General features: G+C 37.8%; 1 protein-coding gene across 5 annotated transcripts in view; it reads left to right on the plus strand.

The window, feature by feature from the left end:
* LOC121891796 (NACHT, LRR and PYD domains-containing protein 12-like) overlaps positions 1–14,963 on the plus strand; it is a 98,212-nt gene that overhangs the window by 40,104 nt on the left and 43,145 nt on the right. For all 5 annotated transcript variants that reach the window (XM_042404368.1, XM_042404371.1, XM_042404367.1 and 2 more), the window contains one exon: positions 7,270–7,446. In XM_042404368.1, the coding sequence (XP_042260302.1) occupies positions 7,270–7,446 (177 nt within the window). The remainder of the gene's footprint in view (positions 1–7,269; positions 7,447–14,963) is intronic.

Consider the following 14,963-nt stretch of genomic DNA (forward strand, 5'->3'; position numbering starts at 1 on the left):
ACGTTGACTACATGACGCAGGGCAGCCTGCTGTAATACAAATGGCACCAAGAAAGTTAAACAAAAGCATCTACAAAACTCATATTAACAGTCAAAACAACATGAAACAGCTAGTTAAAGTTATAGTATTAACAGTAAACAATATGCATTAAATGTTACAACATAAACGGTTCAATTTCCATAGAAAACAATAAAATATCGCAGCAGCATTTTTCCACACAACTTACCCTCAGCAATGCAAAACAGCTCTGTGAGGAACAGAAGGGACGATGTGCAGCAAGGTCATTTCCACAGGAAACATTAATGAATAAAAATTCCTCGTTGAGATAAAATTCACAAACACAAATTGGAAATAAGAATTATTAAAATGACTTTTTAACTGTTACACATCCACAAAAGTCACTTGTCAGAGTAAAAATGATAATAATTTACTTTTCATTTTGTTTGTGAACATAGAAATCAGACCAACAAACAGTTAAAGCATCCAAACAGTGTCAACATATAAATGATTCAATTTATGAATTTTATTCCAGCCATTACTTCCCTGTTAATGATCTTTTCATTTGATCCTGAATTGTGAAGCACTTTGTAAAGTCTGTTTCAATATGAGCTCTATAGATTAATTATTGATCATCCTTCTGACGTTTAATAATAATGATTGACAGTGTTTCTACTAGGATTGTTTTCAGGGGGGGTGGTAGGCCCCCTGAAACTACTAGTTATGTTACGGAGCAGGCGTGTCACAGATACGGATACGCGGTGTCGACTGTGTCGTCATAGATACGCAGTAAGGCGGTTGTCTGTATCGCTGTATTTCTCTACACTGAGCTGAAATGAAACAAGTGCACAAAAAATAGGTAAATAAATATTGTTAATATGTATTTAAATAAATAAATAAATATTAACAGTATTTATTTACAACACATAAATAAACGTAGGCCTTATGGATGATAGATGGACCAATCAGTCTCTATCTGAAAAACAAATCTGGATTCTCAGCCTCTATATGGTCCTTAATATAGATCAATGTTTGTAATATAACAACATAACAAAAGTGACTGATGGGGAATTAATTTGTTTCAACTTAAAGCCAAATCAAGACAACAGTTTGACTTATAAATGAATCAGATGAATCAGCATTTTGTTTCCTAATAACTGAAAGTGTCAGTTTTAGTGCTGTGTTTACAACAGTTACTGAGGTCAACGACCTTCTAACAGCTGAAGAAAACATCATGTTAACAGAGTTGTTGTGTAGTGTTAGTACCTGTGTTAAAACATCTGTAAGTCCTTTTATAGCAGGTTTGAATCTTGTGCTTTGACTTTTGTTTGTTAGGATGTCCTTTAGTTTGGATAACAGATTGTGCCTTTAAACATATTTACAGAACAGTAATTCATCTAGATGCAGGTGGAAGTCAGACCTGAACAGTTTTTTCTGCCTCCTGCTTTGAATGTGTTCATGTCTCTCCATCACCTGACGCCTGGGCTGCCTCTGTGTGTTTCTCTTTACTCCTTCAACTGTTTCTTTAAATCTTGAATCAGTTGCACCTTCTTCCTTTTCAACCAGTTCTTTACTTTCTCCTTGTTTTTCTTTCAACACCATTAAGTTACATCCTGCAATTCTTCCTCACTTCTGTCTCCTCTCTCCTGACTTCTTCACTCACTCTGAAAATGTAAAAGCTTTCCTTTAAATAATCTGACAGCAGGGCCGGCTCTAGCCATGTTGGTTCCCTAGGAGAGATCAGGATTTGGTGCCCCCCCCCAAAACCACATTACCCTACCAGTACTGCCTCATCACCACCCTGTCATATATTGAGGAGCAGGTGGACCAAAATGCAGAGACCAGAAAGCAGGGCTGAAGAAAAGCATCTTTATTTCATAGACTGGCAGGAAAAAAACAAAAGCAGGATGAGCTGAGTAGAACAAGATACAAAAAAAAAAAATCGACTGAGAAGGAAACTGAGCAAACACGACAGAACAGAATTGACTAACTGAACAGACGACTCGACAAAGACTGAACTGAAAACTGAACTTAGATACAAACTGAAGTAATCAGACAACAAGGAACAGGTGGCACAATACAAGGGCAGGCTGGGAGCTGATAGGCTGGGGAAGACACTAGGAGCAGGGCAGGACCGACGAGGCTACTGCAGGGCAGGTGAGAGGAGGAGCACATGAAAACAGGAGGAGTGAAGGAACACACATACAACTCAAATAACATGAATGAGCAAAAAGACTGGACAACACAAGTGTAACACAGAAAACCAAAAGAAGAAAAAACACAAAGAGCCCAAACCATGAGTCCATGACACACCCGCTCATTCTACAGTAAAAATATGGACAACAAACATCAGACACCACAATGGTTTCAAGACAAAAATATATATTTTTATAAATTACAATTACTTTTCAAACAAACAAATCACGTTTCAAAGAATGAATCAATTGTTAAATATTACTATTATTAACTACCTTTACCTGTTAGTAACATCCAAGACGCTGGCACTTGGTTATTGATAGATTACACTGGATAGATGACTCCTTCCATGATGTCATGTGCCCACAATGTTCTGGGGTTTCATTTATAAAACTGTGTGTAGGATCCATACTAAAATTGTACGTGCTCACAAAAGCCGAAAATGGCGTGCACCGAAAAATAATCAGATTTATGAAACCATGCGTACACACGAATGCACGTATATTTCCCTTTATAAATCACAGTCCACCTGGAAATGTGCGCTCATGGATCAGCCTCATATCCCGCCCTCTACATGCCCACATTCAACCATAAATGATCGATGCAAAAGCATTCATGAATATTCATGTACATGTGTTTCTTTCGCCGCACCAATCACTCTCTCTGTCTTTAGACGCCTGGCCAATCAGTGTTGAGAGTCAGTGTATCGGAGCCTCTCTTGTCACTTGTGCTCAGCAGCAGCAGAGGAAGGACCGCAACATGCATGAACAGACATTTAACGTTTTATTTCCCCGTTTTCAGACGTGTTGAAATTATGTGTGTAACCCAAAACAACCATATACAACCTCAATAAACATTCCTGTGGATTGTTAAGTCAGACATCTCTGGTTAAATGTTTAACACACCCTGCAGTAGGCCAGCTCCCAGTTAACCAGTATAAGTAGTTTTTACACCACTCACTCAATATGTAAAATACAATAAACACTATATTAGTTTATATTTACTCCAAAATCCAGCATACAGGTATTTCTCTAATTGACACAGTGAGCACAGGTGGTGAAGATGAGCCGGTGAGGTGACTGGAGAAGGCAGAGTGTGTGTGTGGCAGCCACCGCTGTGTCCCAGTGTCTCTGTGCTTGACAATACAGCCGTGTTTACTGTAGCCATTTTACACATATAAACTACATGGGAACTCATACTTGGTGATATATGTACAGTATAACCAAATATTAAAAATCTATTAACGCTCTGTCCTGTAAATATGTTTTAGTTACGTTTGTTGAAGTTATTTGATGTCATCTTGGATTTCTACAATCAATGATGATCATTTCATCAGTAAGTTAACGTGGCTAAGGTGAAAATCAATCAGTATTTTCATGCTTAGCTAATATTGGAGAAAGGCAACCCAGACTTTGCAGAATCCTGCCACCTGCCACATCCTGACATCATTCATTTCAGCTGCTGCTACTCCACAACTGACTCTCTCCTTTGTGCTCCGGGTGAGGCAGCACTGATGAAATGTTGGGCAGACTTTAAGATCTGAGTTGCTTTATATCTTTACAAATTGAAAGATGTTTATGGAAGTTATGGCTCACTACAAGCCAAAGTACAGATAACACTGCTGGTTTGAGTGTTTATGATAATGTGGATCTATAATTGATGTTTGATATTAAGTGAAATTAAATGTGTGAGAGGATTATTATACAATCTGGCTTCAATTCACTTCAATCCTGCATCGTCGATTTCCCCTGTCTCTACAATGTTCCTACGCATGGGTAAGAGTTTAGGTGGAGGTGCGCACATTGTCCCATCAAGTTTGTTTTTATAGATCTCAACTTTTGCTTGGGAAGTGGCGTACGCCTCTTTCAGGCCCCGTTCCTGCTTACTCAACAAATGAGATCCCTGGACTGCTCTTGTGGGTTTTGAGTATTTCACTGCAATTTTTACAGTCATTAAATCAATTACTGATTAGTTTGTAGTTTTCTGTGAGAACAGGCTGCAGCAGAAGCAGTAAAGACCTTTTTTAATTTTTTCTTGGAATATACCCAACCAACTTCTCTTGATTTTCTCTCCATTCACTTATTTTCTGTAGAAGTGGTGGTGGGAACTTCTCCCATCCTCTCATTTTGTAAATGTAGAGTCTTATTTTAGCTGATATGGCCTCTGCTGACTATCTCTGTCCTCACCATATCAGACAGGGCTGCCAGTCAGCAGGATCTATAGCTGCTGCCTTGATGGACTCACATACTTCAGGATCTGTTCCAGTTGATGGTGTCTGCAGGCTGTAGAGTAGTAGAAGTGTCTGTTGTGTCTGTTGTTGCTTCACCTGCAGGCAAATCTAAACATACATGCAAATATAGTTATTAATCCTTTAGTAAGGACACACAATGATTCATAAATGACAACACATCAGACAATAAACACATCTGAAGCATAAATTATAGATAACGGTTGACCAGAACTGTTCAATTACATGAGTGAAACAAGGTGAAGTCCAAGTTTAAATTATTTTAGATGGAATAAGTTAATCTAGCTTTAATGTGTCCTGTAGACAACTTGAATAAATATAGATGGTTGCAGTCTAATATTGATTAGTATTTAAGTTAGCTATGTTCCCTTTATAATATAGAAATTATATTTATGATTCAATATATTTTATTGCGCTAGTGTTACCATGATAACACAAGTATGTAAGAAACCATTTAATAAAAGATAATATTGATATTTGACTTGAAATTAACAAGGTGTAACTGTGACATTCAAATAATAATAATAATAATGATAATAATAATAATAATAATAATAATAATAATAATAATAAAGACAACATAGCAGTGTATTATCAGTTACACAGAGACCACAAATAAGTGGCTGAACTGACCTGCTTCAGAGAGTGGTGTAGATGGGAGATCAGATGTAACTTCTCCAGCAGCTGGAGGCTTCTGCAGATATTTCCTGAGTGCATCTGGACAGTTATAGAGTAGATATCAGCCTGTTACAAGCAAAAACATGTAGCTGCAGAGTAGACGAACAACTGCTGCAGCCTGTTGCACCAGCTGTGTGTCACTTCAAACTTAGTTATAACGTAAATTATTATTTCTAAGTTGTGATTTATGCATCACTAAAATAAAAGCTTTCACCACCGAGATAAGTTACAACATAACTCTAATTGCTGCCATTTAGCAACACAGTAATCCAGTAGAGACCTAATTTATTGATATGATATTTCACTATTGATCCAGTTTACTACAATGTGCTACGATGCCCAGTGGCTCATGCCAGCTTACACATAGTTGGTGCAACCCAGTGCAGAAATCTTTTTTTCTAGCCTTCCGACCACTCAAAGCGCTTTTACACTACGAATCACATTCACCCATTCACACACATTCATACGCTGAATGGGTACAGGGGCTACCATGCAAGGTCCCAACCTGCCCATCACAGGAAATCTAATCATTCACACAATGATGGCACAGCCATCAGGAGCAATTTGGGTTTAAGTATCTTGCCCAAGGACACATCGACATGCGGACTGGATGGAGCCGGGAATCGAACCACCAATCTTCCAATTAGTGGACGACCCGCTCCTGACCCTACCTCCTGAGCCACAGCCGCCCAGCTGCAACAGTCATGTGACAGCAAAGTCACTATATAAACTCAATAATATCTCTGGAAACAAATGTAAAATGTCAATAAAATAAATAATATTCCTGACATGAAAATACTGAGTGAAGTTTAGAAAGAAAGAAGACAGACATCAGTCAGTATCAGTCCTTCCTCATGTCCCTCCCTCTGCTGCTGATGTGATAGACTGCTGCAGGTACCGCTGGTAGAGAGGAGAGGCTGCTTTGTCTCAGCCAGCAGCTGAGTTTACAAGAATGAGCCAAATTTGAAGATTGGTGGCAAACTAAGCTAAACAGTTAGACTACATACAGACAGCTTTAGTTTTAGCTTGTTGCTAACAATTAGCTATTAGCCCAGCTAGCGCGCTTTGGTTGCGTAAAACATAGCAGCAGTGGATGAGAGACTGCGGACAGAGCAGTTGAAAATATCACTTTTCTACATGTTTATGCTTGTTGATCAGGTGTATTGATAGAGTATTGGCTTTTTACTCGCTAAGGTGTTATTGCACTTAAGAAGTAATGAGCGTAGTTGTCGTCAACTCAAGTAATCTTCACTTCACATGTGATCTGCTGTTCACTGACTTTGCTGTGTGTGTGTGTTTTTGTGTGTGCGTGTGTCTGCTTGTGTGTTTGTGTGTGTGTGTCTGTGTTTGTTTGTTTGTGTGTGTGTTTGTGTGTGTGTGAGAGAGTGTGTGTTTGTGTGTGTCTGTGTGTTTGTGTGTGTGTGTGTGAGACGGTGTTTGTGTGTGCCTGTGTGTGTGTGTGAGAGAGAGAAAGAGTGTGTGTTTGTGTGTGTTTGTGTGTGTGTGTGTTCTTTTTGTGTGTATGTCTGTGTGTGTGTCTGTGTGTTTGTGTATGTCTCTGTGTGTGTGTCTGTGTGTGTGTTTGTGTGTGTGTGAGTGTGTGTGTGCGTGTGTTTGTTTGTTTGTGTGTGTGTGTGTGTGTGTGTTTGTGTGTGTGTGTGTGTGTGGAGGAGAGGCTGCAGTTTGAGAATAAATTACACCAAAACATTAAAAAGTGCTGATAAAAGAACTGGTAACATCGGAGCTTATCAATACTACAGTCTTTAATCATTTATTCTCGGGGCTCGTTTAATACCGGGTTTCGGTACCCATCCCTACAGAGAAATAAGTGCACATTAAATAAAACTGCCATACCTTTGATTATTTTGGAGAAAACAGACGTATAAATCGATGCATAAACAACCGCAGGAAGCTGGAACAAGCGTTGATGTCTGGAACAACCAAAGTCTCTTTCCCTCGCCGTTTAATCATTTACAAAGTGAAAAAAGCAGAAATGTGGTGGCAGAGTAAAATCTTTTTTGTGTTAGTGGTAAAAATAAACAGATTATGATGGAACAAATAATTCACTTTTGATGGAAATCCGTCTGTAGACGGAGCTCTTGCACCCATGTAATCTGCTTCTAACGCTACATGATTTCTTCTTTATTCAGATTGAAGAGATGCAGATTGTCAGAGATCAGCTGTGCTTCTCTGCTCTCAGCTCTGAAGTCCAACCCCTCCCATCTGAGAGAGCTTGATCTGAGTGACAACTACAGTCTCAACGGTTCAAGAACAAAGCTGCCATTTGATTTTCTGAAGAGTCCACACTGTAGACTGGAGACTCTGAGGTCAGACACCATTTCTTTCTTCTGTGCTGAGATTAATATGATGTGAAAGTTGTGGTGACACTAAACTGCAGACATAAGGATGATTTTTATCAGGTAAAATCTCCTTCAGATTTACACATTCAAATGTTGTTTTCAAACATTTAAATACTATTTAAAGCCTCCCTCCAGTGTATTTTGGCATTTTTGAGATATTTCATATTTTTCTGAGTCATTTTCCATGTTGATTAGCCACAATGTTCACCAAATATTTGTGGACAAATAACTTACTTTTGTGCTCAAAGATCAAAAATGTCAGCTGTTGTTAAAACTGAACAATGACGTATGACTATAGTAGAACGCTGCAGTCATACGTCATCCTCATAAAATCCCTTTGTTTTTGTGAGCGTCACATAGGCTACTGATACAGTATCAGGCGCCTGTGTTTCATACTAAATAGTCTACTGGATGCAGACGTGCTGCACCAACAGATTAATGCTTAAAATATAAATCATTTATTTAAATTAAACACTCTCCAACCAACATCTGCACAGAAAATAAGGTTTAATGTGGTTAAAGCAGGAAAGTCAGTAAATCAGTGTGCAGTGATGTATAAATGAATGTGGGTTATTGTTATAGTATCTGTTGTCCACAGCTGTTTATACTGTATGAAAAGCTTCTCCTTCACTTCATTAAATCCCTGCAGCATCTGAAGTCAGCAGGACTGATATGTTGATAAATCTGCAGCCTCTGAGAAGTGCTGCGCCAGAGCGCAGTGCCATTACGCACCACCGTTCACTGTGTTTACCTTCATTAAATCTCCTGATGACACCAGGCTGCTACAGTACAAACACACACACCTCTACACACACACTGTTAAAACTTCCTGTAAAAACATTCAACAACTGGCAGCAGGGTTGCCATTAAGTTACTGTAAAATTAACATTTTTTTACTGTTACTAAAATTTACGGTTTCATGCTGTTAATGAAAAATACAGTATGATCTGGTTTTTCATTGCTTTATTAATATAACTGTTTTTTTCTTTTACAGTATCTTACAGTTGACAGATTTGTTTGATTGAACTATTTAGTTTGTATTTTTTGCAAACATTGTAATAAACCTATTTTTAACCTAAATGAATACTGACTTAGCAGGTTAAACACAGAGGAATAGTCACAATACATACAATTAAAGACACTTTTGTTAAGAAAAAGGTTATAATAGACCTGGTTGTCATTCTTCATAAAATCTCTGTCCAAAGCTGGCTACAAGCACATAATGCAAACCAGAACAAAATGTTCTTTAGGAATGAAGAACAGAGCTAAATCACTGATATTTCAATCATGTAATTACAATGTAAGAGAAAAAAACACAGCTTCTAATTGCACTTTACTTTTTATTTGAATATCAAGTTGGAAACTTCACATGCAGAACAATTGCATGTTAAACAAAAAGCTGAAACAGAGCGTTCTCTCTCAAACTGTCTTTGGCTTTTTGATGGAAATAGTAGTACAAGGCACTTAGGCTCAGAAATATTGACATGATCAACTATACAGTATCACCTTTTTTGACTAACAATATATTTAAAAATATGAAAGAGTGTTTAGAAAACCAAAGCAGATGACCAGAACAGAACAGTTCAGTTGAATAAAACTGCATCATTTGCTGTTAAGCAGCCTTTAACCAGAGGACTGTTCCACAAAGCAGGATTAGAAAGTTAGGCAGATAAGTGTGAAAAGATCACATCATCATGATAGTGTTTTGAATCTGTACAGCAACATTTGAATGAGCTGTTTGGATATGATTCAATTATGATTCACAATTCAAGTTCATGATAACAAACCAAATTTCAGCAGTTTTACCATTTTTAAAGTCATGTGGTAAACTTACTAACCTTGCTTTGTGGAGCAGCAACAGTTACAGACAACTGAGCCACATCACAGAATTACAACCAAACTCTCAGATAATATCTGGCTCTATATCATGTAACATCTGAATATACTGGAGATATTGTCCAGCCTTAAGGCATATCAGTGGTACAAATAAAAAGATGAACATTACATAAATAAAAGATGTTTTGTCAGTATAATGCTGTGTGTCAAAAACAGTTGAAATATAAATGAAAATATAATGAACAGCAGCAGACATGTTACATCATGTCCAAATATGAACTGTAACAAGGAACACGGTTAAGTGCAGAAGTCCAAGTATTGGGCGATGGCAGGGGAGTGAGTTAGTTAATGACTTATGGCCCAGTCAAAGACACCAGTTCTCCCAGTCCAGCCTTGGTAGCCCTCTGACTGTGTGTGTGTGTGTGTGTGTGCGTGTGTGCGTGTGTGCGCGATTGAGAGGGAGAAAGAATTAGACGAATGAGACCAGCTGGTGTTTTGATAAATAGAAGCGAGTAATGGGATTGAGTAATCTCACCATATTAAATGAAGTCCCACTTGAAGTCCATCAGTTTCCTCAGCAGAGTGGATTCATGTGGATCGACTGTTGTTTTGTTTTTGTTGGTGACTTTGCCAGTTTTCTTTGATAAGACTTTTCTCCGTCCAGTCTTGGTGCCTCTCTCAGGGTTTATTCCAACAAAGCGCCTGAAAAATGATAATGATTCTTCAGACACTGTGAAAATCAAGTTGTGTAACTCACTCAGATAAACAACACAATAAAATGCAGCAAATGTATCGATGTGCAACAGCATGTATGGAAAAGATGAGAAAAATACAGATTTTACTGAAAGTATCGAACCTTTGGATGAATTGGAGTGTGCATGCTGCCTCTTCTTGGGATCGGAGATTAAAGGTGTAGAAGGTGTAAAATAATGCAGCGAGCCCCGTCAGGAAGGTGGGCTGGATCCCCTCACATATGATGTGGCCCTCAAGGCCGACCATCCAGCGCTGAATACAGCTTCCTGCCATTTCACCTGAAACTTAGAAGAATTTTCCTGTCAAATTCATGGATTTTTGGTCCATGTTTGAAATGAATTTTCTTTTTCGATGAAAAAGAATTTTGCCATGTGTAGTACTGCTTGAGAAACTTTTTTTTAAATCCAAAATGAATATTCTGTCCGTTTATACCCTGAATCAATATTTATCTAACAGTTACTGCCTCTCATTTCAACTGCCCCCAATAACAATAGTAGCACAGTAACATGCAGAGATGTGAAGTTTTAATGGTTACAGAATAGTTATTGTGATATAAATTTGTGCATCTTGTTTGGCTTGTGACAGAAAGAAGAACAGCTGTGGTTTTTTGATGCTAATACAACCATGGTACAGTCAGAGGAGCTTTTGGTTTCCTGCCGTGGTCACACAGACAGCAACATGTGTAGCACCATGTGAAGAGTCCACTTGAAAAAACAGATATCGTCAGTTGTGCTAATTTCTCTAAACCATGTGTTTCTTCAGATAATATTCAAAAACACTAGTTGACTTTTGCATCATTTGGATTTTGGATTCAGAAAGTAAACCATGTAAACCATTACATTCAACAGTTTGTTGTTTCTTTCAAAAATATCATTCATGGTTTTTTTCAAATAAATTCTTTATGTATTGACCAACCAATAGTTCTGCAACTAAGAGAAGTTGAATTTTAAAAACAGCAGTGCATTCCTATAACAAAGGAGATGAGAATATGTCTTTACAAGAGTATTGCATTATGCTTTAATAGAACATTTTATGAATAAAATTGCTGCTCACCAAATTATTAGTAAGATATAGATGAAGAAAAGAACAGATCTAGCTTCACATGTGCAGTTCAGGTGAAATGGTTCTTCCCAAAATGCAAAAAATACTGCATTATACCATTATTTCATACTTTTGACTGTTGATTAACGTTAAAATGCAAATACATTATAATTCTGTTCAAAAAACAGTAAATGGAGCGTAATTTAACAGATTTTCTTTTGTATTAACAGTAAAGTGCTATATTTAAAAATAACAGGTTAGTACTGTTGAAGTCCTGCTGTAAATTTACTGCAATCATTTACAATGAATCAGACTGGTCGGTTATAACTCGATATTCTGCTTTTTTATGAAGGAGACGTCGGGTTAGCGGGGCTCATCAGCCTCTTCTATGTCTTTCTTTTTAGCCAAAGTAGCGTCTCATGTGTTATCCTTGAGACACATTATGATGCAAACGCTGTTGTGTAACATTAAGTTAATTAAGTGATGTGTGTTCATGTCGTGACGCTCTGAACCATCCAGACATTTCCTGAGGAAAAGCTTTCCGTTTGTTGAGCTGTCGTTATCACGTTTAACTGTGATTGGCACAAGTGTTTCACAGCTATGAGACCAGTGATGTGACTGGCTGAGAGAGTATTTATTAATCACCACACCAGTTGATCTATATTCACTCAGCCCTTTTACACGTTGCACTGCTGCACATACATGAACCAAAACAGCAGGTGACAGGTGCGCATGCAGGGCTCCACATTAACTTTTTGAGGCACTTGTCCTTCAGACAAGTAAATTTATCTTTCACTTGTCCATGTGTGACAGATGTGGTAAGGACATGTAACGAGACGACTCAAAGGATTGGTTTCCAGCCTTTATTTGCTCCTGCAGAAGACAATGTAACACATATGAATCACCTTCTGGTCTCTCCTGCACATCTGCTCCTAAACATGCAAAATAACAGAATTTACACCAGGAAATAGATGCTAAAATCTCTGCAGAGCTACGTTGACTACATGACGCAGGGCAGCCTGCCGTAATACAAATGGCACCAAGAAGGTTAAACAAAAGCATCTACAAAACTCATATTAACAGTCAAAACAACATGAAACAGCTAGTTAAAGTTATAGTATTAACAGTAAACAATATGCATTAAATGTTACAACATAAACGGTTCATTTTCCATAGAAAACAATAAAATATCGCAGCAGCATTTTTCCACACAACTTACCGTCAGCAATGCAAAACAGCTCTGTGAGGAACAGAAGGGACGATGTGCAGCAAGGTCATTTCCACAGGAAACATTAATGAATAAAAATTCCTCGTTGAGATAAAATTCACAAACACAAATTGGAAATAAGAATTATTAAAGTATCTTTTTTAACTGTTACACATCCACAAAAGTCACTTGTCAGAGTAAAAATGACAACAATTTACTTTTTCATTTCGTTTGTGAACGTAGAAATCAGACCAACAAACAGTTAAAGCATCCAAACAGTGTCAACATATAAATGATTCAATTTATGAATTTTATTCCAGCCATTACTTCCCTGTTAATGATCTTTTCATTTGATCCTGAATTGTGAAGCACTTTGTAAAGTCTGTTTCAATATGAGCTCTATAGATTAATTATTGATCATCCTTCTGACGTTTAATAATAATGATTGACAGTGTTTCTACTAGGATTGTTTTCAGGGGGGGTGGTAGGCCCCCTGAAACTACTAGTTATGTTACGGAGCAGGCGTGTCACAGATACGGATACGCAGTGTCGACAGTGTCGTCATAGATACGCAGTAAGGCGGTTGTCTGTATCGCTGTATTTCTCTACACTGAGCTGAAATGAAACAAGTGCACAAAAAATAGGTGAATAAATATTAAACAAATATTAACAATATTTATTTACCTATTTTTTAAATATAAACAGTATTTATTTACAACACATAAATAAACGTAGGCCTTATGGATGATAGTTGGACCAATCAGTCTCTATCTGAAAAACAAATCTGGATTCTCAGCCTCTATATGGTCCTTAATATAGATCAATGTTTGTAATATAACAACATAACAAAAGTGACTGATGGGGAATTAATTTGTTTCAACTTAAAGCCAAATCAAGACAACAGTTTGACTTATAAATGAATCAGATGAATCAGCATTTTGTTTCCTAATAACTGAAAGTGTCAGTTTTAGTGCTGTGTTTACAACAGTTAGTGAGGTCAACGACCTTCTAACAGCTGAAGAAAACATCATGTTAACAGAGTTGTTGTGTAGTGTTAGTACCTGTGTTAAAACATCTGTAAGTCCTTTTATAGCAGGTTTGAATCTTGTGCTTTGACTTTTGTTTGTTAGGATGTCCTTTAGTTTGGATAACAGATTGTGCCTTTAAACATATTTACAGAACAGTAATTCATCTAGATACAGGTGGAAGTCAGACCTGAACAGTTTTTTCTGCGTCCTGCTTTGAATGTGTTCATGTCTCTCCATCACCTGACGCCTGGGCTGCCTCTGTGTGTTTCTCTTTACTCCTTCAACTGTTTCTTTAAATCTTGAATCAGTTGCACCTTCTTCCTTTTCAATCACTTCTTTACTTTCTCCTTGTTTTTCTTTCAACACCATTAAGTTACATCCTGCAATTCTTCCTCACTTCTGTCTCCTCTCTCCTGATTTCTTCACTCACTCTGAAAATGTAAAAGCTTTCCTTTAAATAATCTGACAGCAGGGCCGGCTCTAGCCATGTTGGTTCCCTAGGAGAGATCAGGATTTGGTGACCCCCCCCCCCCAAACCACTGGTCAAAGACTGGCAGGAAAAAAACAAAAGCAGGATGAGCTGAGTAGAACAAGATACAAAAAAAAAAAAAATCGAGTGAGAAGGAAACTGAGCAAACACGACAGAACAGAATTGACTAACTGAACAGACGACTCGACAAAGACTGAACTGAAAACTGAACTTCAATACAAACTGAAGTAATCAGACAACAAGGAACAGGTGGCACAATACAAGGGCAGGCTGGGAGCTGATAGGCTGGGGAAGACACTAGGAGCAGGGCAGGACCGATGAGGCTACTGCAGGGCAGGTGAGAGGAGGAGCACATGAAAACAGGAGGAGTGAAGGAACACACAAGAGAAACACAGAGCAAAGTAAAACCCAGAAAACACAACAGCACTCAATAACAAGCCAGCATAAATCAAACTGTCTCTGAATAAATCAACCTAGGTACACAGCACTACAAGCTAACCAATAATCTAATACAGTCTTTCAAAGATACAACTCAAATAACATGAATGAGCAAAAAGACTGGACAACACAAGTGTAACACAGAAAACCAAAAGAAGAAAAACACAAAGAGCCCAAACCATGAGTCCATGACACACCCGCTCATTCTACAGTAAAAATATGGACAACAAACATCAGACACCACAATGGTTTCAAGACAAAAATATATATTTTTATAAATTACAATTACTTTTCAAACAAACAAATCACGTTTCAAAGAATGAATCAATTGTTAAATATTACTATTATTGACTACCTTTACCTGTTAGTAACATCCAAGACGCTGGCACTTGGTTATTGATAGATTACACTGGATAGATGACTCCTTCCATGATGTCATGTGCCCACAATGTTCTGGGGTTTCATTTATAAAACAGTGTGTAGGATCCACACTAAAATTGTACGTGCGCACAAAAGCCGAAAATGGCGCGCACTGAAAAATAATCAGATTTATAAAACCATGCGTACACACGTATATTTCCCTTTATACATCACAGTCCACCTGGAAATGTGCGCTCATGGATCAGCGTCATATCCCACCCTCTACACGCCCACATTCAACCATAAATGATCGATGCAAAAGCATTCATGA

Source organism: Thunnus maccoyii, chromosome 24 (assembly GCF_910596095.1).
Source record: "Thunnus maccoyii chromosome 24, fThuMac1.1, whole genome shotgun sequence".
Classification (NCBI taxonomy): Eukaryota; Metazoa; Chordata; class Actinopteri; order Scombriformes; family Scombridae; genus Thunnus; species Thunnus maccoyii.